Source organism: Salmo salar, chromosome 13, assembly GCF_965601325.2.
Source record: "Salmo salar chromosome 13, fSalSal1, whole genome shotgun sequence".
In the NCBI taxonomy this organism is placed as follows: Eukaryota; Metazoa; Chordata; class Actinopteri; order Salmoniformes; family Salmonidae; genus Salmo; species Salmo salar.
Genome location: NC_138303.1, coordinates 75,785,024 through 75,810,501, shown reverse-complemented (window position 1 = coordinate 75,810,501; position 25,478 = coordinate 75,785,024). Strand labels below are relative to the sequence as shown.

Genomic DNA, 25,478 nt, shown 5'->3' with positions numbered 1-25,478 from the left:
GATCAGAATGAATATGGTTTTGGCAACGAGGGTTATGATCATTACCAATAGAAAGAACTCAGGTCAGTCCCTGGCATCAGAAAAGCTTGTTCAGCAACATAGCATATTTTCAATATGGGTTGTTCTCAAGGAATCTTAACAGGCAGTTAACTTCAAAGAATGGTTGGCTTTGGAGAAGAAAAAGCTTCTACATTTTAATCTACTTAATACAGACTTTTCCAAACATGTAATGCACCGTGAAGTATTTTCATTTGAATGTTTCAGCTCATTTCTCTAAAGGAAAGACAACTTATCTAGTCAGTTTTAAATGCTGGTAGTTAAGTTTTCTGTGGGTAAAATGCTTTATCACTCATTGGCTGATGTGACTGGGGTTCTTAGGGTGGTTCTATGGAAACTGTTTAGACATTGATGTATTGCTTTTAACTGTTGTAAAACAATACCTAGAAAAATATTTCCTGCTGCTTAATCGTGGTTGAACATTTATAATACAACAATGTGATTAAGAATACATTGGAGATTATTTGACTTGCATGTGCTACATCTGTATCAATTTGATACATCTGTAAATGTCTTGTTGATATTTATCAAAGAATCCTGCTATGTTTTGTCCATCTAATAGTTTGAGGATATGAGTAAGGAAGCCAGATGAACTTGTACTGAAAGATAAATTCATGTTTATGGCTTGTAAAAAAGGGATTCCGTGTAATATTTTTAAATTCACTTCGCTCCCTGAAAGTTTGATCTGGCACAGTAGGACTTCTATACTGTGCGTGTGTTTGATATCCATCAAGAGACCTCTTACATTGGGTTGGTGTGTTCATAACAATGTTCCCCATTTGGTAATGACAGCAGAAATTGAACCAAATTACCCAGAAAAGGGTTGATTCATATAAACACATTGTATTGGTCACATGCGCCAAATACAACAGGTGTAGACTTAAGCTTAAGTGACTAAGCCATGTAGTCTTAACTCATTCACTACCACATGCTCACAGCACCACATTTATTTGTAAAGCACTGAATTCTTAACAGTCGGACTTAACAAAAGACGTTAGGGTTCTATAATTTTTATAGAATAACTCGTCTACCCTTCCCTTGGATGGTGCTAGTGTGTAATTGTCTCAAACAACCCCTTTATTTGGGCTGTCGATAAACAAGGCCGTGGCTTTCATTTTAGGCAGCATTTAATTTAGGATTTCACTGTGGTGTAATGTTCCCTGCAGAACAGTAATATTGTGTGGAATCTAAAGTAAATCATGAGTTCTCTGCATGCTTCTGCTTCACAAATGTCTATACAGTACCGTGTACATTTCTGTATTATCTAATAAATCAAATTGCACTTTATGGTATGCGTGACTGTCTCTCAAAAACAATGCTTCATTGGAGGGCAATCCTGTAAAAGGCTCTTAGAAGCTATAAAACAATTATGGGAGTCCAGATACTAAAATAAATGGGAAATGCATCTTGGGCACAAAGCTCATCCACCCAAGGTTCGAAGATGGGTATGCTATGGAAAACGAGTATTAGGGGTAGATTCAATCTTGACCATAGCAAGATAGATCATAGCACAATTTACATTTAAAAAGTAATTTCCCATTGACCGAACATATGCAGCATTTACTGTGAATGCAGTCTCCAAACGCAGGAACATTGCTTTTAAATTTAAATCGTGCTATAGAGCGGATCTTCCGTGGTCTGGATTGAATCTGCCCTACTTGCCTTAAATTAATCTCCCTTTGTTTTAAGACCATGAATAGATTTAGCTGATCTAACCTATGCATCAAAAGGTATGGAGATGCATGGGTCATGTGACAGCAGTTTAAGTCACACTGACAGAGGAGTAAATCACACGATAGGAGATTAACTGAGATAAGGATCCATTGTCTAATGGTGACACTGAAGAACATCTCCACCAAGGCCCGTATGCAGAGCTAACCGTTCATGCAGTTAAAAATAGGCAGTCAATCATGGCAGTACTGTACACAAATTTTATTCTCCAGATAGACAAACATACAGTGTATAAAACCTTGGTGATTTTCTAATTTCCACTACTGGTTCCAAAAATGTGACTGGCAGACACAATGACTAGCCTTATGAGTCACTGAGTTGATGTCACGAGACAGACTATTTTAGCAATTATTATTTTGGTTGTTTGGAAAGCAGTGGTACAGCTGTGGATGAAAGATGGCTCCCTTAACGGTCTCAGACACTGAAATGGTTCTTGATGTCCTTGATCTGTTTCATCATTTCTCCTATGTGCTCTCCCCTGGAAGAGAAAAGGAAACAAGGCTGTCAAGAGGCTATTTGAGGGAAAGAACACTGCGAGTTGTCCCCCCCCAATTCGGCTCCTAGCGAACTCGAACTTGGGAACTCTGCTTGGCTAACACGTGACCGCCCTCAAACATTCCAACGGTTTGAGCCACCCAAAAGCTACAAATTGGATGGCTCAATCAATCTAGCTGTGGAGTGCGCTTATGGTACGTTCTTCACTCTTACACTCACCCACTTTAAAACTCGCCACAGTGACAACAGCCGTCGAGCTAAGCCCAACTACGCATCGGAGTCACTCGGCACCATTGTTACACATGTCACATTGCTTGCTTAGCGAGTACCCCTTCCCTCCGATTCAGTTCATACCTGGCTCGAACTTGAGACCTCTACTTTGCTAACACACGTGACCGCCCTCCTTAACAACATTCCAATGGTTTGAGCCACCCAAAAGGTATTAATGTCTCCATCTGCAACATTTCAAGCTAGCTGTGGATTGAGCTTACGGTACATCCTTAACTCCATTACACCAGATCATATTAGACAAGACTCAGGACCAACATTAAAACAGAGACAATTCTACAAACAAAGAGGTCAATGGGTGTCATAAGGTCAACAGGCTGGCAAAAACTAGCATGCCACCCAGGGAAGAACTGCCCATACTCACTGTTCCTTTATCACTCCCTGGACACACTTCCTCTGGTGGGGGTTGAGGGCGACAGTAGCTCTGGCTGGAGACAGCCCTTTGTCCATCTGTTTCTTCTGGTACTCCTTCTTCATATTTACCTGGAAGAAGATAAGACACCAGTCCAGTTATTACTGTGAACCAGTACGAGGCTTGGTGATGATGACGATGATAGACCTCAAGGCGGTAGCTCACTTGTTTGATGCCATTGCCCAGGTGACGCAGCTGGTCGTTGATGGTCTGCAGCTCTTTCTTCATGTCCTTCTCGCTGTCAGACAGAACGGGCAGCTGACTGCGCAGACTGCCCAGAACCTGCTTCACCCTGGAATAGTACAGAACACAAGCCAGAGAAGGAGGAAATAGGTTCATATCTGTTGTAATAGAAGCTCTGAAGCAGATCGCATTAGTTTTGAGAGGAAGCCAGTTATGTTGCTTGGGCATCTGACCATTTCAATGACTTCTGAACCTAAGCCCGGAAGAAAGTTTAGATTTGAAAGACGAGCATATCTAGCTACCTGTTCATGGTGGCTTCCTGGCGATACTTGGCATCCTCATACTTATCAGCCAGAAGCTCTGCAGACTCTCGCAGACTTTTCCTATTGATAGAAAAATAAATACAAGATGAAGAATAGCTCTCAAGTATATGAAATGTAGGTGAAGCTCATATGAAGCCTCTGTACATCAAATGCTTCCGTTTGGCCTCTAATGGCATCATCAACCCCAGGCTGCCGGCGTACCAAATCACTTATATCACTGTTCAAAAGTTTGGGGTCATGTAGAAATGTCCTTGTTTTTGAAAGAAAAGCAATTTTTTTGTCCATTTAAAATAACAAATTGATCAGAAATAGTGTAGACATTGTAAATGAGTATTGTAGCTGGAAACAGCAGATTTTTTTTAATGGAATATCTACAGAGGTCCAATATCAGCAATCATCACTCCTGTGTTCCAATGGCACGTTGTTAGCTAATCCAAGTGTATCATTTTAAAAGGCTAATTGATCATTAGAAAACCCTTTTGCAATTATGTTAGCATAGCTGAAAACTGTTGTTCTCATTAAAGAAACAATAAAACTGGCCTTAGACCAGTTGAGTATCTGGAGCATCAGTATTTGTGGGTTCGATTACAGGCTCAAAAGGGCCAGAAACAAAGACCTTTCTTCTGAAACGCGTCGGTCTATTCTTGTTCTGAGAAATGAAGGCTATTCAATGCTAGAAATTGCCTAGAAACTGAAGTTCTCGAACAACACTGTGTACTACTCCCTTCACAGAACAGCGCAAACTGGCTCTAACCAGAATAGAATGATGAGCGGGAGGCCCAGGTGCACAACTGAGCAAGAGGACAAGTACATTAGTGCCTAGTTTGAGAAACAGACACCTCACAAGTCCTCAACTGGCAGCTTCATTACATGGTACCCGCAAAACACCAGTCTCAATGTCAACAGTGAAGAGGCGACTCCGGAATGCTGGCCTTCTAGGCAGAGTTCCTCTGTCCAGTGTCTGCTCTTTTGTCCATCTTAATCTTTTCTTTTTATTGGCCAGTCTGAGGTATGGATTTTTCTTTGCAACTCTGCCTAGAAGACCAGCATCCCGGAGTCACCTCTTCACTGTTGACGTTGAAACTGGTGTTTTACGGGTACTATTTAATGAAGCTGCCAGTTGAGGATTGTGAGGCGCCCCTTACTGGGCTAAACTGATCTGAATAGCGCTTTCACTCACGGGTGATTGAAAGACTGCTAGTAGGGGCTACCCACGCTGCGCTCTGGCTCTGCCTACAACAAAATCAGACTCAATCTTGTAAAGCTTGATTTGTTTTGTTGGTTAAATGCTGATTCGATCAGAGAAAAAAAAAATCTATATAGTGCAAACTAAACTGGGCAAACTCAGTTAAGTTCAATCTCTTGCGTCACAGTGCAGTATGGCATTTCTTCTGCACGGCAGTCTGGAGGAAGTGCGCAATTGCGCACATGAGCAGTTGAGGGAAAATTGGCCATGGGCATCAAGTACTATGTTTATTGAGAAACGTGTCCCTATTTCACCTTTCCTCTTTGCACAGGGCTAGGTCCTCCAGCTGCTTGTTCTTCTGTCCCGTCAGCAGTTTCACCCTGAAAAAGAAACCAGTCAACATGCTTCCTCACATGGACACGTGTGTGTGTGTGTGTGTGTAAAATCACATTTTAATTGGTAGTGTACACATATTTTGCAGATTTTATCACATGGGTGGCGAAACACTTATGTTTCTATATTCAACAGTGCAGTAATACCTAACAATACACATTCCCCAAAATAAAGATATCAGAATAGGCCATGTCAGATGGCAAGAACAGCCCAAATAAGCAAAGAGAAACGACAGTCCATCATTACTTTAAGACATGAAGGTCAGTCAATCTGGAAAATTAAGAACTTTTAAAGTTTAAGTGCAGTCGCAAAAACCATCAAGCGCTATGAAACGGACTCATGAGGACCGCCACAGGAAAGACCAAGAGTCACCTCTGCTGCAGAGGATAAGTTCATTTGAGTTACCAGCCTCAAGTTGCAGCCCAAATAAATGCTTCAGAGTTCAAGTAACAGACACATCAACTGTTCAGAGGAGACTGGTCGAATTGCTGCAAAGAAACCACTACAAAAGGCCACCAATAAGAAGAGACTTGCTTGGGCGAAGAAACACTAGCAATGGACATAAGACCGGTAGAAATCTGTCCAAATGTGAGATTTTTGGTTACAACCGCTGTAACTTTGTGAGAAGCAGAGTAGGTGAACGGATGAGCTCCACATGTGTGGTTCCCACCGTGAAACATGGAGGTGGTGGTGTGATGGTGCTTTGCTGGTGACACTGTCAGTGATTTATTTAGAATTCAAGACACACTTAACCAGCATGGATACCATAGCATTCTGTAGCGATAGCGCAAACCAGATGGGATGGCGTATAATTTATTTTTCAACAGGGCAATGACCCCAACACACCTCCAGGCTATGTAAGGGCTATTTGACCAAGAAGGAGAATGATGGAGTGCTGCATCAGATGACCTGGCCTCCACAAACACCTAACCTCAACCCAATTGAGATGGTTGAGATGTATTGGACTGCAGAGTGAAGTAAAAGCAGCCAACAAGTGCTCAGCCTATGTGGTAACTCCAAGACTGTTGGAAAAGCATTCTAGGTAAAGCTGGTTGAGAGAATGCCAAGAGTGTGCAAAGCTGTGCAAAGGCAAAGGCAAACTTTAAAGAATCTCGTTAAATACATTTTGATTTGTTTTACACTTTTTTGGTTACTACATGATTCCATGTGTTATAGTTTTGATGTCTTCACTGTTATTATTCAATGTAGAAAACAGTCCAAATAAAGAAAAACCCTAGAATGAGTAGGTGTCCAAACTTTTGACTGGTACTGTACACATACAGTGCATCCAGAAAGTATTCAGACCCCTTGACTTTTTCCACATTTTGTTACGTTACAGCCTTAATCCATTTTAGAATAAAACATTTCTCAATCTACAAACAATATCCATTAATGACAAAACAGGTTTTTATACATTTTTGCAAATGTATTAAGAATAACTAAGTATTCAGACCCTTTGCTATGAGAAACAAAATTGAGCTTAGGTGCATCCTGTTTCCATTGATCATCCTTGATGTTTCTACAACTTGATGGGAGTCCACCTGTGGTAAATTCAACTGAATGGACATGGATTGGGAAGGCACACACCTATCTATCTATCTATCTATATCTAAAGGTCCCACAGTTGACAATGCATGTAGCAGCAAAAACCTAGGCATGAGGTCATAGGAATTGTCTGTAGAGCTCAGAGAGGATTGTGTCGAGGCACAGATCTGGGTACCAAAAAATGATAATTGAAAGTCCAAGAACAGTGGCCAAAGAATTTTGGAACCACCAAAACGCTACACGGAGCTGGACTGAGCAATCGGGGGAGAAGGGCCTTGGTCAGGGAGGTGACCAAGAACCGATGGTCACTCTGAAAGAGCTCCAGAGTTCCACGGTGGAGATTGGAGAACCTTCCAGAAGGATAACCATCTCTGCAGCACTCCACCAAATCAGGCCTTGATGGTAGAGTGGCCAGACGGAAGCCACTCCTCAGTAAAAAAGGCACATGAGAGCCCGCTTGGAGTTTGCCAAAGGGCACCTAAAGGACTCTGACCATGAGAAACAAGATTTACTGGTCTGATGAAACTAAGACTTAACTCTTTGTCCTAAATGCCAAGCGTCAGGATCAAGGAAAAGATGAACAGAGCAAAGTACAGAGATCCTCCATGAAGTCCTGAGCAGGAGTGGCTTCGGGACAAGTCTCTTAATGTCCTTGAGTGGCCCAGCCAGGGGCCAGACCTGAACCCGTTCGAACATCTCTGGAGACCTGAAAATAGCTGTGCAGTGACGCGCCCCATCCAACCTGACAGAGCTTGAGAGGATCTACAGAGAAAAATGGGAGAAACTCCCCAAATACAGGTGTGCCAAGCTTGTAGCATCATACCCAAGAACACTCAAGGCTGTAATTGCTGCCAAAGTTGCTTCAACAAAGTACAGAGTAAAGGGTCTGAATACTTATGTAAATGTGATTTCAGTTTCAAATTTGCAAAAAATGCAAAAAAAAGGTGGGGATTTGTCATTATGCGGTACTGTATAGATTAAGGGAAAATAAACAATTTTAGAATAAGGCTGTAACGTAACACAAGGTGGAAAAAGTCAAGGGGTCTGAATACTTTACGAATGCACTGTATATAGACAGTACCTTGAAAGTATTCACACTCCTTGACTTCTTCCAAATTTAGTTGTTACAGCCTGAATTTAAAATGGATTTAAATTGAGATGTGTTGGCCTGCCAAGTGGAGCAGCAGTCTAAGGCACTGCATCGCAGTGCTAGAGGTGTCACTACAAAGTCGGGTTCGATCCCGGGCTGCATCACAACCAGCCATGATCGGGAGTCCCATAGGGCGGCGCACAATTGGCCCAGTGTCGTCCAGGTTAAGGGGTGGGTTTGGCCGGGGAGCAGTGAATTTCATACAGATTCAAATCACAAAGACCAGGGAGGTTTTCTAAGGCCTTGCAAACAAGGGCACCTATTGGTAGATGGGTTAAAATAAAAAGCAGGCATTGAATATCCATTTGAACATGGTTAAGTTATTAATTACACCATCTAAAGTGTATCAATACACCTAGTCACTACAAAGATACAGGCGTCCTTCCTAACTCAGCTGCCGGAGAGGAAGGAAGCCGCTCAGGGATTTCACCATGAGGCCAATGGTGATTTTAAAAGTGTTTAATGGCTGTGATAGGACAAAACTGAATCAACAACATTGCAGATACTCCACAATACTAACCTAAATGACAGACTGAAAAGAAAGCGTGTACAGATTTTTTTTTTTTTTTTAAATACTCCAAAACATTCAAGGCACTAAAGTAAAACTGCCAAAAATGTGGCAAAGAAATGTACTTCCGGTCCTGAATACGAAGCGTTATATGTTTGGGGCAAATCCAACACAACACATCGAGTACCCCTCTTCATATTTTCAAGCACGGTGGTGGCTGCATCATGTTATGGGTATGCTTGTCATCGGCAAGGACTAGGGAGTTTTTTTTTGTTAGGATAAAAAAGAAACAGTATCGAGCAAAGCACAGGCAAAATCCTCAAGGAAAACCTGGTTCAGTGTGCTTTCCAAACAGACACTGGGAGACAAATTCACCTTTCAGCAGGACAATAACCTAAAACACAAGGCCAAATATACCCTGGAGTTGCTTACCAAAACAACATTGAATGTTCCTGAGTGGCCTAGTTACAGTTGACTTATCAGTTTGAAAATCTATGGCAAGACTTAAATGGCTGTCTAGCAACGATCAATAACTAAATAAAAACAGAGCCTGAATAACTTTAAGAATGTGCAAATATTGTACAATCCAGGTGTGCAAAGCTCTTAGACTTACCCAGAAAGACTCAGCTGTAATCACTGCCAAAGGTGATTCTAACATATTGTGAATGCTTATGTAAATTAGATCTGAATTTAATACATTTGCAAACATTTCCACAAGCATGTTTTCACTGTCATTATGGGTTATTGTGTGTAGATAGGTGAACTTTAAAAAAAAGAAGATTTAATTCATTTTGAATTGCGGCTGTAATAATGCGGAATAAGGGGTATGAATAGTTTGAAGGCATTGTATATAATTTATATGAGTATGTACATCGGGCAGCAATCTAAGGTGCAGGGTTGAGTGCCGGGTGGTAGCCGGCTAGTAACAGTGACTAAAGTTCAGGGCCGGGTAATGGACATAGGCCGGCTAGTGGTAACTGATGGCCTGGAGATAGTCGTTTCTCAGTCCCAGATTTGATGCACCTGTACGGCGTCCACCTTTTAGATGGTAGCGGCGTGAACAGCCTGAAGTCCTTGATGATCTTCTTGGCCTTCCTGTGACACTGGGTGCTGTAGATGTCCTGGAGGGCAGACAGTGTGCCCCTGATGATGCGTTGGCCTACCGCACCACCCTCTGGAGAGCCCTGCAGTTGCAGACAGTGCAATTACTGTACCAGACGGTGATACAGCCTGACAGGATGCTCTCAATGGTACATCTGTAGAAGTTTGAGGGTCTATGGGGTCAAGCCACATTTTCTCAGCCTCCTGGAGGTTGATGGGGCCCTGTTGTGCCTTCTTCACCACACAGTCTGTGTGGATGGACCATTTCAGGTTGTCAGTGATGTGCACACAGAGGAACTTGAAGCTTTTCAACCTCTCCACTGCAGGTCTGTTGATGTGGAGGGGGGCGCGCTCTGCCTTCTCCTGAAGTCCACGATTAGCTCCTTCGCTTTGTTGACGTTGAAGGAGAGGTTAGTTTCCTGGCACCACTCCGCCCTCACCTCCTCCCTGTAGGCGGTCTTGTCGATGTTGGTAATCAGGCCTACCACTGTTGACTTCACAAAAACTTGATGATTGAGTTGGAGGCATGCCTTGCGACACATTCATAGGTGAACAGGGAGTACAGGATGGCGCTGAGCATGCCCCCTCCCATGTTGAGGATCAGCGTGGCAGAGGTGTTGTTGCCTACCTTCACCACCTGGGGTCAGCCCGTCAGGAAGTCCAGGACCCAGTTGCACAGGGTGGAGTTCAGACCCAAAGTTTAGTGATGAGCTTGGAGGGCACTATGGTTTTGAAGGCTGAGCTGTAGCCGATGGCATAGGTATTCCTCTTGTCCAGATGGGATAGGGCAGTGCGCAGTGCGATTGCTTCATCCATGGATTTGTTGGGGTGGTATGCAAATTGTAGTGGGTCCGGGCCGGCAGCCTTGCGAGGTTTATAGGCGCTTAAATGTCTTACTCAAGTTGGCCATGGAGAAGAGCTCACAGTCCTTGTGAGTGGAGGTGGCCAGCATTGGCAGTTATGTTTTTTCCTGGAAGTGGGCAAAGGTGTTTATGTCTGGGAGCGCGGCGTCGGTGACATGGCTGGCTTTCCCTTAATAATCCGTGATTGTCTGGAGTCACATACGTCTCGTGTCTAAGCCGTTGAATTGCAACTCCACATTAGGTGGTAGATGAGCTTTAGATTGTAGCTTTCATCAATGTAATTGTCTGCATCCTTTCCATTCCCCCATATTTATTTGTAAATACAGTTGAAGTCGGAAGTTTACATTCACCTTAGCCAAATACATTCAAAATCAGTTTCACAATTCCTGATATTTAATCCTAGTCAAAATTCCCTGTCTTAGGTCAGTTTGGATCACCACTTTAAGAATGTGAAATGTCAGAATACTAGTAGAGCGATTTCTTTCATCACATTCCCAGTGGGTCAGAAGTTTACATGCTACCAAATACTAATTGAGTGTATTGCCTTTAAATTGTTTAACTTGGGTCAAACGTTTTAGGTATCCTTCCACAAGCTTCCCACAATAAGTTGGATGAATTCCTCCTGACAGAGCTGGTGGAACTGAGTAAGGTTTGTAGGCCTCCTTGCTCGCACATGCTTTTTCAGTTCTGCCCACAAATTTTCTATGGGATTGAGGTCAGAGCTTTGTGATGGCCACTCCAATACCTTGACTTTGTCGTCATAAAGCCATTTTGCCACAACTTTGGAAGTATGCTTGGGGTGTCCATTTGGAATACACATTTGCAACCAAGCTTTAACTTCCTGACTGATGTCTTGAGATGTTGCTTCAATATATCCACATAATTGTCATGCCTCATGATGCCATCTATTTTGTGAAAAGCACCAGTCCTTACTGCAGCAAAGCACCCCCACAACATGATGCTGCCAACCCCGTGCTTCACGGTTGGGTTGGTGTTCTTCGGCTTGCAAGCAACCCCCTTTTTCCTCCAAACATAACGATGGTCATTATGGCCTAACAATTCTATTTGTGTTTCATCAGACCAGAGGACATTTCTCCAAAAAGTACAATCTTTGTCCCCATGTGCAGTTGCAACCCGTAGTCTGGCTTTTTTATGGCGGTTTTGGAGTGGCTTCTTCCTTGCTGAGCGGCCTTTCAGGTTATGGCGATATAGGACTCGTTTTACTGTGGATATAGATACTTTTGCACCTGTTTCCTCCAGCATCTTCACAAGGTCCTTTGCTGTTGTTCTGGGATTGATTTGCACTTTTCTCACCAAAGTACGTTCATCTCTAGGAGACAGAACGCGTCTCCTTCCTGAGCGGTATGACGGCTGCGTGGTCCCATGGTGTTTATACTGGGGACAGTATATCCGGAGGGAACCATGATTCTGTAAAACACTATTTTACAGTCCCTGATATCTCTCTGGAAGGAGATCCTCACCCTGAGCTCATCTACTTTCTTGTCCAGGGACTGAACATTAGCGAGTAATATTCGGAAGCGGTGGATGAAATGCACGCCTCCTGAGTCTAAGAGCCCACTCCATGTTCCTCTTCTCCGGCGAAGGCAACGTCGAGCAGCCCCCGGGATTAATGGAATTGCCTCAGAGTTCAAACAAAGGATCCAATTTAGGAAATTCAAAATTTTGGTCGAAATGCTGGTGAGTGACCGTTGAACTAATATTCAAAAGTTATTTTGGCTGTAGGTAATAATGCAAAAAGAACATTCTAAGGAAATAACGTAAGAAACACTGCAAAGTTGGCTAGGCGCTAGAAACAGGGCGACCATGTCCGTCGGAGCCATCATGATGTGTGGGTATCAGAAAGTGCTGAGCAATTAGTGCATTTTGAGGCCAGTTTGATTATTTTTTTTATGTTTTAAAATCACTTCTCGATTGCAAAAAATAACAAAATGCATTATGAAATAATGGCCATCAAAATGATTTTAGAGCTTCCCTCAGTCATCATCTGCCCTTTCCCTGACACCGACAGTGGGTGGAATATTAACACAGAATAAAACAATTCATAAAGAGCCCCATGATGGTAGTGAATGCCCATTACTGCTCATCACTTATTAACCATAATTCATTCACATTTCAGTTGTATATATTACTTAGTTTTAATTTGATGACTTATTTTTCATTCTTTCAAATCATCATCTCATCTCTGCTCAGGCAGTAAGTAGCAGCCAGCCAGCCATCTGTTATCATCTCTGTGCTCCCCATTGAACAAGTCATCCTATTTGGCTAGGCTAGCAGTTGCTAGCTGGGTGACTAATTTTACTAGTTCTTCAAAGTAGATAAGGAATACTTTCAAGACTGCTTATTACCAACTACTTTAACTATCAATCGGGTAGAGCTACCTTATGAACTGTCTCCATCCCTCTCGTCATTGTGTTGTCATTACTCTCTCATGCAGTCTCATATGGTGTCTGTAACAACCTCTGTCTGTGACCTTTAAGAACAGGTGCAATGGACTATGTTAATCGTAGTTCATTACCAAGTTTGTGCTGAACTAGGTTGAATATTTACGTAATGAAAACCACAACTTCCAATCAGGCCAGCGTCCCACATAGTTCTTGACTTAATTTCACTCCCTCTTGAAAGATCCAATTTCTCTCTAGAGAAACGGTACGTTGAGTTCAAGTAATTAAAGTGACGTCGGTCAATTAGTTGATTTAAAAACAGACGGCCCTTCGACATGTTGGTTAAATGCTCAGCACTAATATCCAAACTAAAACTTCAAGTGATCATGTGTGTTGTTCATTAATTATACAGTACCAGTCAAAAGTTGACACACCTACTCTCATTCAAGGGGTTTCATTTTTACTATTTTCTACATTGTAGAATAATAGTGAAGACATCAAATCTATGAACACATATGGAATCATGTAGTAACCAAAAAAAGTGTTTGAAAAATCTAAAATATATTTTTATTTGTTTCTAAGTAGCCACCCTTTGCCTTATTAGCTATGCACACTCTTGGCCGTCTCTTAACCACCTTCACAGGGTGGCAGGTGGTTAGAGCGTTTCCGTTGCTAGATCGAATCCCCGAGCTGACAAGGTAAAAATCTGTCTTTCTGCCCCTGAACAAGGCAGTTAGTAATGATGAAAGTAATGAGCTGTTGTTTCTCTATGCTTATTTGAGCTGTTCTTGCCATAATATGGACTTGGTCTTTTACCAAATAGGGATATCTTCTGTATACCACTCCTACCTTGTCACAACACAACGGAGTGGCTCAAACTCATTGAGGAAAGAAATTCCACAAATTAACTTTTAAGAAGGCACACCTGTTAATTGAAATGCATTCCAGGTGACTACTTCATGAAACTGGTTGAGAGAATGCCAAGAGCGTGCAAAGCTGTCATCAAGGCAAAGGGTGGCTACTTTGAAGAATCTCCAATATAAAATATATTTTGATTTGTTTAACACTTTTTTGGTTATTACTTCATGATTCCATGTGTTATTTCATAGTTTGTCTTCACTATTATTCTAAAATGTAGAAAATAGTAAAAATAAAGAAAACCCCCTGAATGAGTAGGTGTGTCCAAACTTTTGATGGTACTGTATGTGTATGCATTAGTGAATCTGTTAATGAGAGTGACATTTACCTTCTTTGCATCTCCTCACGGGCAATGTCCTGTTTGAGGATGTACTCCTCTCTGAAAACCTGGGTGGCTCTGCTCAGCAGCTGGAGACACTCTGGAGGAGGAGACGATGTGTCTTTGTCCCCTGCCCTAAACACACAGGACAACAGGACCGAGTACACACACTAAACCAAGGGTAACAGTGTTCCTTTGTGTATGTTATAGGGGGAGATTTATCTAACCTTTAACAAGCCTGGTCAGGGAGAAACAATTGTCCTTCACAAAAACAGCAACAAGGGAGGATCCTACATGTAAAAATAGCACAGCATGATGCCAAAGCATGTTGCCATGGAGTCAATTGGGATCTGTGCAAATCCAAGATCTCCTCAAGGGGTGTTTTCAATGCACTGTGGTGAGTGCGTTACCTGAGCATGAGAGGGTTGGTGGAGCTTCGGGCCAGGATGTTGCGGATGTGCTGCTCAAAGGAGTCGTCATGCAATCCACGCAGAGGAGAGCTAGCTGAGCCTACCCCTGGGTGGGAACACAGCAGCGGAGGAGAGGGAGGCCGAATGGAACTCCTAGGCACACACAGACATCCACCATCAGCCTATGACACACTTTTCCATCTATAGCAGTTTCAATAATTGAACTGATATAATAATGAATTTAAAAATAGGCTATTATCATTCCAGAATCAAAAGCACCAGCTGTCAGAGCAGCTCACAGATCACTGAACCTGTACATAGCCCATCTGTAAACAGCCCCTCCAACTACCTCATCCCCATACAGTATTTATTTATCTTGTTCCTTTGCACCCCAGTATCTCTACTTGCACATTCATCTTCTGCACATCTACCATTCCAGTGTTTAATTGCTATATTGTAATTACTTCGCCACCATGGCCTATTTATTGCCTTACCTCCCTTATCTTACCTCATTTGCACTCACTGTTATAGTCTTTTCTTTTTTCTACTGTATTATTGACAGTATGTTTGTTTATTCCATGTGTAACTCTGTGTTGTTGTATGCGTCAAACTGCTGTGCTTTATCTTGGCCAGGTCGCAGTTATAAATGAGAACTTGTCCTCAACTAGCCTACCTGGTTAAATAAAGGTGAAATAAAATAAAAAAATAAGTGTAATTGACCAAAACACTGAGTCCATACTGAACCGTACAGGAGAGGCAGTAGTAGACACTCATAGGTGCTGGTAATGCAGATCATGGTGGCACCCAAAGACAGGTCTGACACAATCAAGAAGCCCCGTACGGGAGCTGACAAGCTGGAGAGTGAAAAAGAAAGAGTAGATAACTGTTCAATACACAAGCCAACAATCTTTACTGCCAAGCTGACAATCAATGACAACTTTCATCAGCTGGCTCTTCTGACTTAGGGGTGCCAAGTAGAACCTCAATATTTTTTATTGATGTCATTAATATCTGATGCCTTGATAATTGTGCTACCTGCTACTTAGAGGCCTGGTACAGAGGATGTGCTCTACGATGCAGCGGTGCTCAGCAGCCAGCTCCTGGAGACTATCCTTGTCCTCATCTGTGGAGAAAGAGCATTATGGCAAAGCAGGCAAATGGATGCACTAACCACCTCTGATTTATATGGTAAACAACACAATTGAATTGACACCCCCATCTGGACATGAAGGACTCACCTGACTGGAGGAACTTGTGTAGTTTGTTGAACCAAGTGAGGCCTACACTGTGCACTCCTGCCTCATGTGTGCAGTGGTATCTGTGCTGGCACAGGGGGTCTGAAATTTGGCATAAAGCAGGTTTCAATGAAACAAAAGACACACCACAGAAAGAAAACCACATTGAAAGTACCTTAGACAAACATAATGATGGGGTGTGGACCTTTGAGACATGGTGGGAAGTATCAATGGATCCACATTTTAGCATTAAACTATATCAGCAAATCAGCATGACCCACTCACCTCTGTGCAGTCTGATTGGGCAAGTGAAGTCAGACTCCACAGGCTCTTCCTCCTCCCCAGCGGGCAGTTTGAGGGTGAGCTCCAGCTCCACACACTCAAACACATAGAGAGAAGGCACTGCCTCCGAGCCCCGCAACCAACGCTCCACTGCCTGTCAATCACACACAGAGAAGAAAAGTCCTCAGAGTACACTCCTGAGGTGTATTCAGTGAGGTGAAATTGTCAGAATGCTGCATATAAATAAAATACAGCCAACAGGTTCCCTGTTCTAACAGATAGACAATCATAACCATTCTGCACAGAACATGTATATCTGAATATTCTGTAACGTTGCACTCTAGTACAGTACTTACTCCCGTCTCCTCCTCCTCTTCTGCTTCCAGCACCACGCAATGGTACAGTGTGCCTGTTTCCGTGGCGATGACCAGGATATTGGGAACGCAGGGCAGGCAGAGCACGGCACAGGCGTCATAACCATAGTTATCCTCTGCCGCGGGGTACATGGGTAAGGGCCCAATGGGCTTACTGAGGCTTCCCAAACTGAAAAACAGAAGAATACCGTCTAGGGATGAGATTCAAATAAGATTCTTATTAATGGATAATTTATAAAAATGTCCTCAAACAGTAGCATAATATATTTATAAAAGGTCCACTGAATAAGCTTAACTGAAATTCAGTCAGACCAAACCAGAGAAAACAAAATGTTAAGCTGACCTACAGTACCAGTCAAAATTTTGGACACACCTACTCATTCAAGGGTTTTTCTTTATTTTGACTATTCTCTACATTGTAGAATAATAGTGAAGACAAAAACTATGAAATAACACATGGAATCATGTAGTAACCAAAAAGTGTTGAACAAATCAAAATATATTTTATATATTGGAGATTCTTCAAAGTAGCCACCCTTTGCTTTGAAGGCAGCTTTGCACACTCTTGGCATTCTCTCAACCAGCTTCATGAAGTAGTCACCTGGAATGCATTTCAGTTAACAGGTGTGCCTTGTTAAAAGTTAATTAGAGCTCTGGATAAGAGCGTCTGCTAAATGATGTAAATGTTAAGATGGTCTGTCATTTCTCTTTGCTTATTTGAGCCGTTTTGCCATAATATGGCCCCATTTGGTAAAATACCAAATCCATCTTCAGTATCCCACCCCTATCTTGTCACAACCCAAATGATTGGCTCAAACGCGTCTTAAGACATGAAGGTCAGTCAATTTGGAAAATTTCAATAACTTTGAAGGTTTCTTCAAGTGCAGTCGCAAAAGCCATCAAGCGTATGATGAAACTGGCTCTCATGAGGACAACCACAGGAAAGGAAGACCCTTAGTTAACTCTGCTGCAGAGGATAAGTTCATGAGAGTTAACTGCACCTCAGATCGCAGCCCAAGTAAATGCTTCACAGAGTTCAAGTAACAAACATCTCAACATCAATTGAGTAGATTGCATGAATGAGGCCTTCATGGTCAAATTGCTGCAAGGAAACCACTACTAAAAAGGACACCAGTAAGAAGAGACTTGCTTGGGCCAAGAAACACGAGCAATGGACTTTAGACTGGTGGAAATCTGTCCTTTGGTCTGATGAGTCCAAATGTAAGATTTCTGGTTCCAACTGCCATGTCTTTGTGAGACGCAGAGTAGGTGAACGGATGATCTCTGCACGTGTGGTTCCCACTGTGAAACATGGAGGTGTGATGGTGCTTTGCTGGTGACACGGTCGGTGATATATTTTGAATTCAAGCCACACAGCATTCTGCAGCGATACGCCATCCCAACTGGTTTGCGCTTAGTGGGACTATCATTTGTTTTTCAACAGGACAATGACCCAAAACACACTTCCAGGCTGTTTAAGGGCTATTTGACCAAGAAGGAGAGTGATGGCGTGCTGTATCAGATGACCTGGCCTCCACAATCACCCGACCTCAACCCAATTGAGATGGTTTGGGATGAGTTGGACCGCAGAGTGAAGGAAAAGCAGCCAACAACTGCTCAGCATACGTGGGAACTCCTTCAAGACTGTTGGAAAAGCATTCCTCATGAAGCTGGTTGAGAGAATGCCAAGTGTGCAAAGCTGTCATCAAGGCTAATTTGAAGAATCTAATATTTATATGCTTTACACTTTTTTGGTTACTACATGATTCCATATGTTTTATTTTGTCGATTTGATGTCTTCACTATTATTCTACAATGTAGAAAATAGTAAAAATAAATAAAAACCTTGAATGAGTGGTACTGTGCATCAAATATGCATGTAAGCAAACCCAAGATCACACTTTCAACCCGTCCCTCGCGGATCTCAGGAAGCATCCAGTTTCGGGCTTCGCCTCTTTTCTCTGCTTTTCCCCTGAAAACCGGATGCTTCCCGTTTCTAACGTCCCGAGGGTGCTAAGCTACTTACCTGTGTGCGAGGCTGGTGTAACTCAGATAGGTCTCTCCGTTCTCGTAGAGGATGTAGAGGGGGTACACCAGCACATCCTCCTTGGACCGCTGGCCTGTGAGCTGTTGAGGGGCGCCGGCCACTGGCCCAAAGTCAAAAGCCACAGCGATCTCGCCCAGAGAGGCTGCATAGGAGCGCCTACGGAGGGGTGAGAGACAGATCTTATTAGTAAACTGCATAGCAGGGTGTAGGTCAATTCCATTTTGATTTGGTCAATACAGAGGGTGAAATAACTCACCCGCGAGTGTGTACACTGCTGTCCTCCTCTGACTGGGAAACTGATAGCGCTCTAGCTGGAGTTTGAGGCTCTTTCAACCCATAGAACCTATATACGCCAATACAATGTCAATGCAGTGCAATAGTATGGTCAATACAGTATAAAACTATCAAAAAGAAAGGAGGACCAAGGCACTCTACATATAATGAATTAAAATGCCTTTATTTGTATGCCATGTTCAATGGAACCAACAGACGTGTTTCAGCTGCATGGCCTTCGTCAGGGAGTACAAAAATACAATGAGTATAAAACTATTAATACACACATACATCACCTGCAGGAGATGGTGATGCAGATAACTAGGGGCCCTATAGCTAACAAACCCATTGATTGATGAGACATAAAATATATTCTAAAAGAAAACACTATCACAACAAGTCATTTCATCAAGGAATTGACATTGTGCTTTGTAAATGGTCCAGAGCATGTTTACCTGATGGTGTTGTCAGAGGTCAGTAGCACTAGGTGGGGCTCCTCCGTCTCACTGGGGAACCAGGCGGCCTGCCGCAGGGTCACTGAGGCTGAGCTGGTGAAGAAACGCTCAGCCACAGGAATAGTCCTGGTAGAGGGGAAACAACCGAATCTTTAGTTAATCTACTCCATGGATTAGAGTCAACACAGGATTTGGAGTGGTGTAAAGAATGTTTATTTCATATGGACTGAAATGAGTTTTTCCCTATAACTCAAGACAATGAGTGTGGAATGGGGATCCTTTCTTACAGTAGGCTATATGGGTGAGTTCCAGCCCATAGCACACTTCTGTTATAAAGGAAAATAAACTATGATACAGGTGCTTCCTAACTGTTCTAGTAAGGACCCTGCTGAGTGCTGACAGTGCTCTATATATCCCTAAAAAGGACCAGCATAACCTGAGAAAAATGCTTTGATGGGTCAGATAGTTATTTATGATAGAAGGGGTATTGGGCTAACATTTCATACTCACTTGCAGTTAACTTCACTCCGTCCTCCTTCAAACTCAGACCTCTTGCCCCACCGCTGTGGTAATTCTAGAACGGTGACACCCCGTTGTCCAATGAGCGCGACATGGTACTGTGTCGGGCTCAGCAACACCTGGCATACTTCAAACCGTGGTGGATTGATGCACAACAGAGTCTGAGGAAACAAATGAAAGTCAACTGACGTTAGTCTTCAACTTCACAGGGTTGGGCGATATTACAATATGGCTGTCTATTGACAGCCATCGTTGATGGTGACGACATTTTGATGTGTCAGATAATGGTTCAGCCTATTTGAACTAAAATCGCAGCGCACAGCAGTAATTTGCCTATTCCTGTTTCAATAAATATGTTATATGGCCTACAGAACGCAAGAGAGGAATGCAGGCCAGACAGAGCAGAGAATTCCACCAAAGCAGAACAGGATGTCCAGTCAAAAATATTGTTTCTCTCTGTCAGATGCATGGTCATTAGGCTATACCCTAAACCTTATATATTTGTTTTCCATTAAAAACATACATGAAATGAGTTGCAAAATGAATAGGAAATATAGTCAAGACGTTGACAAGGTTATAAATAATGATTGTTAATTGAAATAATTGTGTCCTTCAAACTTTGCTTTCATCAAAGAATCCTCCATTTGCAGTAATTATAGCCTTGCAGACCTTTGGCATTCTAGTTGTCAATTTGTTGAGGTAATCGGAGTGATTTCACCTCATGCTTCCTGAAGCACCTCCCACAAGTTGGACTGGCTTGATGGGCACTTCTTACGTACCATACGGTCAAGCTGCTCCGACAACAGCTCAATAGGGTTGAGATCCGGTGACTGTGCTGGCCACTCCATTATAGACAGAATACCAGCTGACTGCTTCTCCCCTATAAAGTTATTGCATATTTTTGAGCTGTGCTTTGGGTCATTGTCCTGTTGTAGGAAGAAATTGGCTCCAATTAAGCACCGTCCACAGGGTATGGAATGGCATTGCAAAATGGAGTGATAGGGATCTTGAAGAAGGAAGGCTTTTACCCTGTACAAATCTCCCACTTTACCACCACCAAACCATCACATTGCCTCCACCATGCTTGACAGATGGCGTTAAGCACTCTTCTAGCATATTTTAATTTTTTCTGTGTCTCACAAATGTTCTTGATCCGAACACCTCAAACTTAGATTTGTCTGTCCATAACACTTTTTTCCCCAATCTTCCTCTGTCCAGTGTCTGTTCTTATTCCCAACTTAATCTTTTCTACTTGTTAGCCAGTATGAGATATGGCTTTTTCTTTGCAACTCTGCCAAGAAGGCTAACATCCCTCTTCACTGTTGACGTTGAGACTGGTGTTTTGCGGTTACTATTTAATGAAGCTGCCAGTTGAGGACTTGTGAGGCTAGACACTAATGTACTTGTCCTCTTGCTCAGTTGTGCACCAGGGCCTCCCACTCCTCTTTCTATTCTGCTTACCGCTGTTCTGTGAAGTGAGTAGTACACAGCATTGAACGAGATCTTCAGTCTCTTGGCAATTTCTCGCATGGAATAGCCGTCATTTCTCAGAACAAGAATAGACTAACAAGTTTCAGAAGGAAGTCCTTGTTTCTGGCCATTTTGAGCCTGTAATCGAACCAACACATGCTGATGCTCCAGATATTCAACTGGTCTAAGGCCAGTTTTATTGCTTCTTTAATTAGTACATCAGTTCAGCCGTTTCCAGCTACAAGTCATTTACAAAATTAACAATGTGTACACTGTATTTCTGATCAATTTAATGTTATTTTAAATGGACAAAAAAAAGAAGCTTTTCTTTCAAAAACAAGGACACTTCTAAGTGACCCCAAACTTTTGAACGGTAGTGTGTATGTATGTATTATAAACAGACACTCCTTAACTATCTTGTGTCTGGCTGTTTAAAAAAATAATAATCATCAAATCAAATTTTATTGGTCACATACACATGGTTAGCAGATGTTAATGCGAGTGTAGAGAAATGCTTGTGCTTCTAGTTCCGACCATGCAGTAATATCTAACAATTTCACAACAACTACCTTTCACACACAAGTGTAAAGGAATGAATATGTACATATAATATATGGATGAGCGATGGCCAAACGGCATAGGCAAGATGCAGTAGATGGTATAGAGAACAGTATATACATATGAGATGAGTAATGTAGGGTATGTAAACATTATATAAAGTGGCATTGTTTAAAGTGGCTAGTGATACATTTATTACATCCAATTTTTTATTATTAAAGTGGCTAGAGATTTCAGTCAGTATGTTGGCAGCAGCCACTCAATGTTGGTGATGGCTGTTTAACTTCTTTGGGAACGGGGGGGCAGTATTGAGTAGCTTGGATGAATAAGGTGCCCAGAGTAAACTGCCTGCTACTCAGGACCAGAAGCTAGAATATGCATATAACTAGTAGATTTGGATAGAAAACACTAAAGATTCCAAAACTGTTAAAATAATGTCTGTGAGTATAACAGAACTCATATGGCAGGCGAAAACCTGAGAAAAATCCAACCAGGTAGTGGGAAATCTGAGGTTTGTATATTTTGTTTGTTTTAAGTGATTGCCTATCCAATATACTGTGTCTATGGGGTCAGACTTCCTAAGGCTTCCACTAGATGTCAACAGTCTTTAAAACGTTGTTTCAGGCTTCTACTGTGAAGGGGGAGCAAATAAGAGCTGTTTGAAAGCCTTGAGTTGTTTATTGCGCACAGCCGTGAACTCCGTTCCCTTTCCTTTCTAAAGACAAAAGGAATTGTCCGGTTGGAATATTATTGAAGATTTATGATAAAAACAGCCTAAAGATTGATTATATACACATCGTTTGACATGTTTCTACGAACTATAATGGAACTTTTTTTTACTTTTCGTCTGGACTTTGTGAGAACGTCTTGTGCATTTGGATTACTGGACTAAAACGCGCGAACAAAAAGGAGGTATTTGGACATAAAGATGAACTTTATCAAACAAAACAAACATTTATTGTCTAACATGGAGACCTGGGAGTGCCATCAGATGAAGATCATCAAAGGTAAGTGATTAATTTTAATGCTATTTCTGACTTTAGCGTCCCACATATCCCAGAGAGGTTAACAGTCTGATGGCCTTGAGATATAAGCTGTTTTTCAGTCTCTCGGTCCCAGCTTTGATGCACCTGTACTGACTAGAGGTCGACCGATTATGATTTTTCAACGCCAATATCGATTACTGGAGGACCAAAAAAAGCCGATAGAGATTAAATCGGCCAATTCTTTTTTTTGTTGTAATAATGACAATTACAACAACACTGAATGAACACTTATTTTAACTTAATACATCAATAAAATCAATTTAGCCTCAAATAATGAAACATGTTCAATTTGGTTTAAATAATGCAAAAACAAAGTGTTGGAGAAGAAAGTAAAAGTGCAATATGGGCCATGTAAGAAAGCTAACGTTTAAGTTCCTTGCTCAGAACATATGAAAGCTGGTGGTTCCTTTTAACATGAGTCTTCAATATTCCCAGGTAAGAAGTTTTAGGTTGTAGTTATTATAGGATTATTTCTCTCTATACGATTTGTATTTCATATACCTTTGACTATTGGATGTTCTTATAAGCACTTTAGTATTGCCAGTGTAACAGTATAGCTTCCGTCCCTCTCCTCGCTCCTACCTGGGCTCGAACCAGGAACACATCGACAACAGCCACCCTCAAAGCAGCGTTACCCATGCAGAGCAAGGGGAACAACTACTCCAAGTCTCAGAGCGAGTGACGTTTGAAACACTATTAGCGTGCACCCCGCTAACTAGCTAGCCATTTCACATGGTTACACCAGCCTAATCTCGGGAGTTGATAGGCTTGAAGTCATAAACAGCGCAATGGTTGAAGCATTGTGAAGAGCTGCTGGCAAAATGCACGAAAGTGCCGTTTGAATGAATGCTTACGAGCCTGCTGGTGCCTACCACCGCTCAGTCAGACTGCTCTATCAAATATCAAATCATAGACTTAATTATAATAAACACAGAAATACGAGCCTTAGGTCATTAATATGGTCGAATCCAGAAACTATCATCTCGAAAACAAAACGTTTATTCTTTCTGTGAAATACGGAACCGTTCCGTATTTTATCTAACGGGTGGCATCCCTAAGTCTAAATATTCCTGTTACATTGCACAACCTTGAATGTTATGTCATAATTACGTAAAATTCTGGCAAATTAGTTCGCAATGAGCCAGGCGGCCCAAACTGTTGCATATACCCTGACTCTGCGTGCAATGAACGCAAGAGAAGTGACAATTTCACCTGGTTAATATTGCCTGCTAACCTGGATTTCTTTTAGCTAAATATGCAGGTTTAAAAATATATACTTGTGTATTGATTTTAAGAAAGGCATTGATGTTTATGGTTAGGTACAGTCGTGTAACGATTGTGCTTTTTTTCGCAAATGCGCTTTTGTTAAATCATCCCCCGTTTGGAGAAAGTTGGCTGTCTTTGTTAGGAAAAAAATAGTCTTCAGACAATTCGCAACGAGCCAGGCGGCCCAAACTGCTGCATATACCCTGACTCTGTTGCAGAGGTGACACATTTCCCTAGTTAAAAGAAATTCATGTTAGCAGGCAATATTAACTAAATATGCAGGTTTAAAAATATATACTTGTGTATTGATTTTAAGAAAGACATTGATGTTTATGGTTAGGTACACGTTGGAGCAATGACAGTCCTTTTTCGCGAATGCGCACCGCATCGATTATATGAAACGCAGGACAGGCTAGATAAACTAGTAATATCTTTGCTTTGCTTTGGTCGCACTGTCTTCTACACGTGGCCATGTCGCATGTAAACGAGTAGTTCCTGCAAATATGCTTGGAAATGCTAGATGTGTGGCAACTAAGATGGTGAGGAACCTGACGCGGTACAAAACATATATCATATATTTGACAGTGTCCCCAAGAGCAGGTTAGTTGAAACATCTACGGGAGCGTTTTGTATAAACTAACCTGCAACGCCCAGTAATGGAAACATAGCTATCGCGCCTGGCGTAAATTACAATCTGTAGCTAACAGTAATGGAAAATATGCCATATTGTTTACACCTGCCCAATCCTCCCATATCTCCACAAGTTACTAGGGGGACAGTACAGGGGTTATTATGGGTTGTTCTGGATGAGGTCAATGTGAAATAAAATTGCATGTTGGGACAAGAATGAATGGGAGTGACAGCTGGCTGAAATTACATCGCAGATACTATTTTAGCTAATATAATACGTTAAAAAGATGAAAAACCACACTTTAAAATCGTTATCCATCGAGTATAACGTGCTCACCTGATATTTCACACTCTCAATGCTGTCCTCCGAATTCAGCTGCCTCAGGTTGGTCGTGTAGAAAACACTGTCTGCGTCGTTCCACACGAATATGTCACCATTGAGGCAAAATGTAAGATTCTTTGCAGTTTTCCTGCAATTCGCTTTGGGTTCCAAATCAAGTTTCTCTCGTAATTTAAAAAATATATAATGACTTGGTAGCTCACTTCTCCATCGCTCGCCAGCAAACGCCGCCATTTTCCCGTCGTCTGAAAATGACGTCATCAGAAACGTACCAATGAATACGAACTTCAGAATACATACAACTCGATCAGCCAATCAGGTCCAGGGGCAAACTAAAGGCGTACAAATAGTTTTTAAAGCCACTGAAACGAAAGTTGCCTCAAAAGTTGATACCGGTAGTTGCTACAAAATGTTACAAAGTAACCACAGATCGAACAATATTTGATGTTATAACAGTCAGCGAAGTGAAAATGGTTTCAGCATTCCAGTTCCCACTGTACATGCACACTCGCCTACATTACAAATAATTGTGCAAATGTAGAAAATACAGGTTGTACGTAGGCAAGAATAAAACATTGCCAAACAAAATCCTGGCAGAGGTTTATTACTTTTATAACCTGCTTATACACGTTTTATACCACGACCATGCCTTCCCGTGGGGGTTCCACTAATTACCACAGCCACAAAGTCCATATATGG

General features: G+C 42.0%; 1 protein-coding gene across 1 annotated transcript; it reads right to left on the bottom strand.

The window, feature by feature from the left end:
• Nucleotides 1–1,974: 1,974 nt before the first annotated feature.
• LOC106567676 (nucleoporin 88-like) lies at nt 1,975–25,069 on the bottom strand. The gene is made up of 17 exons (XM_014137239.3): nt 24,777–25,069; nt 19,461–19,630; nt 18,951–19,076; nt 18,479–18,565; nt 18,202–18,378; nt 16,158–16,344; nt 15,805–15,955; nt 15,523–15,621; nt 15,320–15,407; nt 15,034–15,138; nt 14,285–14,437; nt 13,884–14,009; nt 4,990–5,055; nt 3,469–3,549; nt 3,149–3,275; nt 2,936–3,054; nt 1,975–2,266 (listed from the first exon to the last, which is right to left on the bottom strand). Exons 1-17 carry the CDS (start codon nt 25,038–25,040, stop codon nt 2,203–2,205), a joined length of 2,190 nt encoding a protein of 729 aa, XP_013992714.2. The 5' UTR covers nt 25,041–25,069; the 3' UTR covers nt 1,975–2,202.
• Between the last annotated feature and the right edge of the window lie 409 nt (nt 25,070–25,478).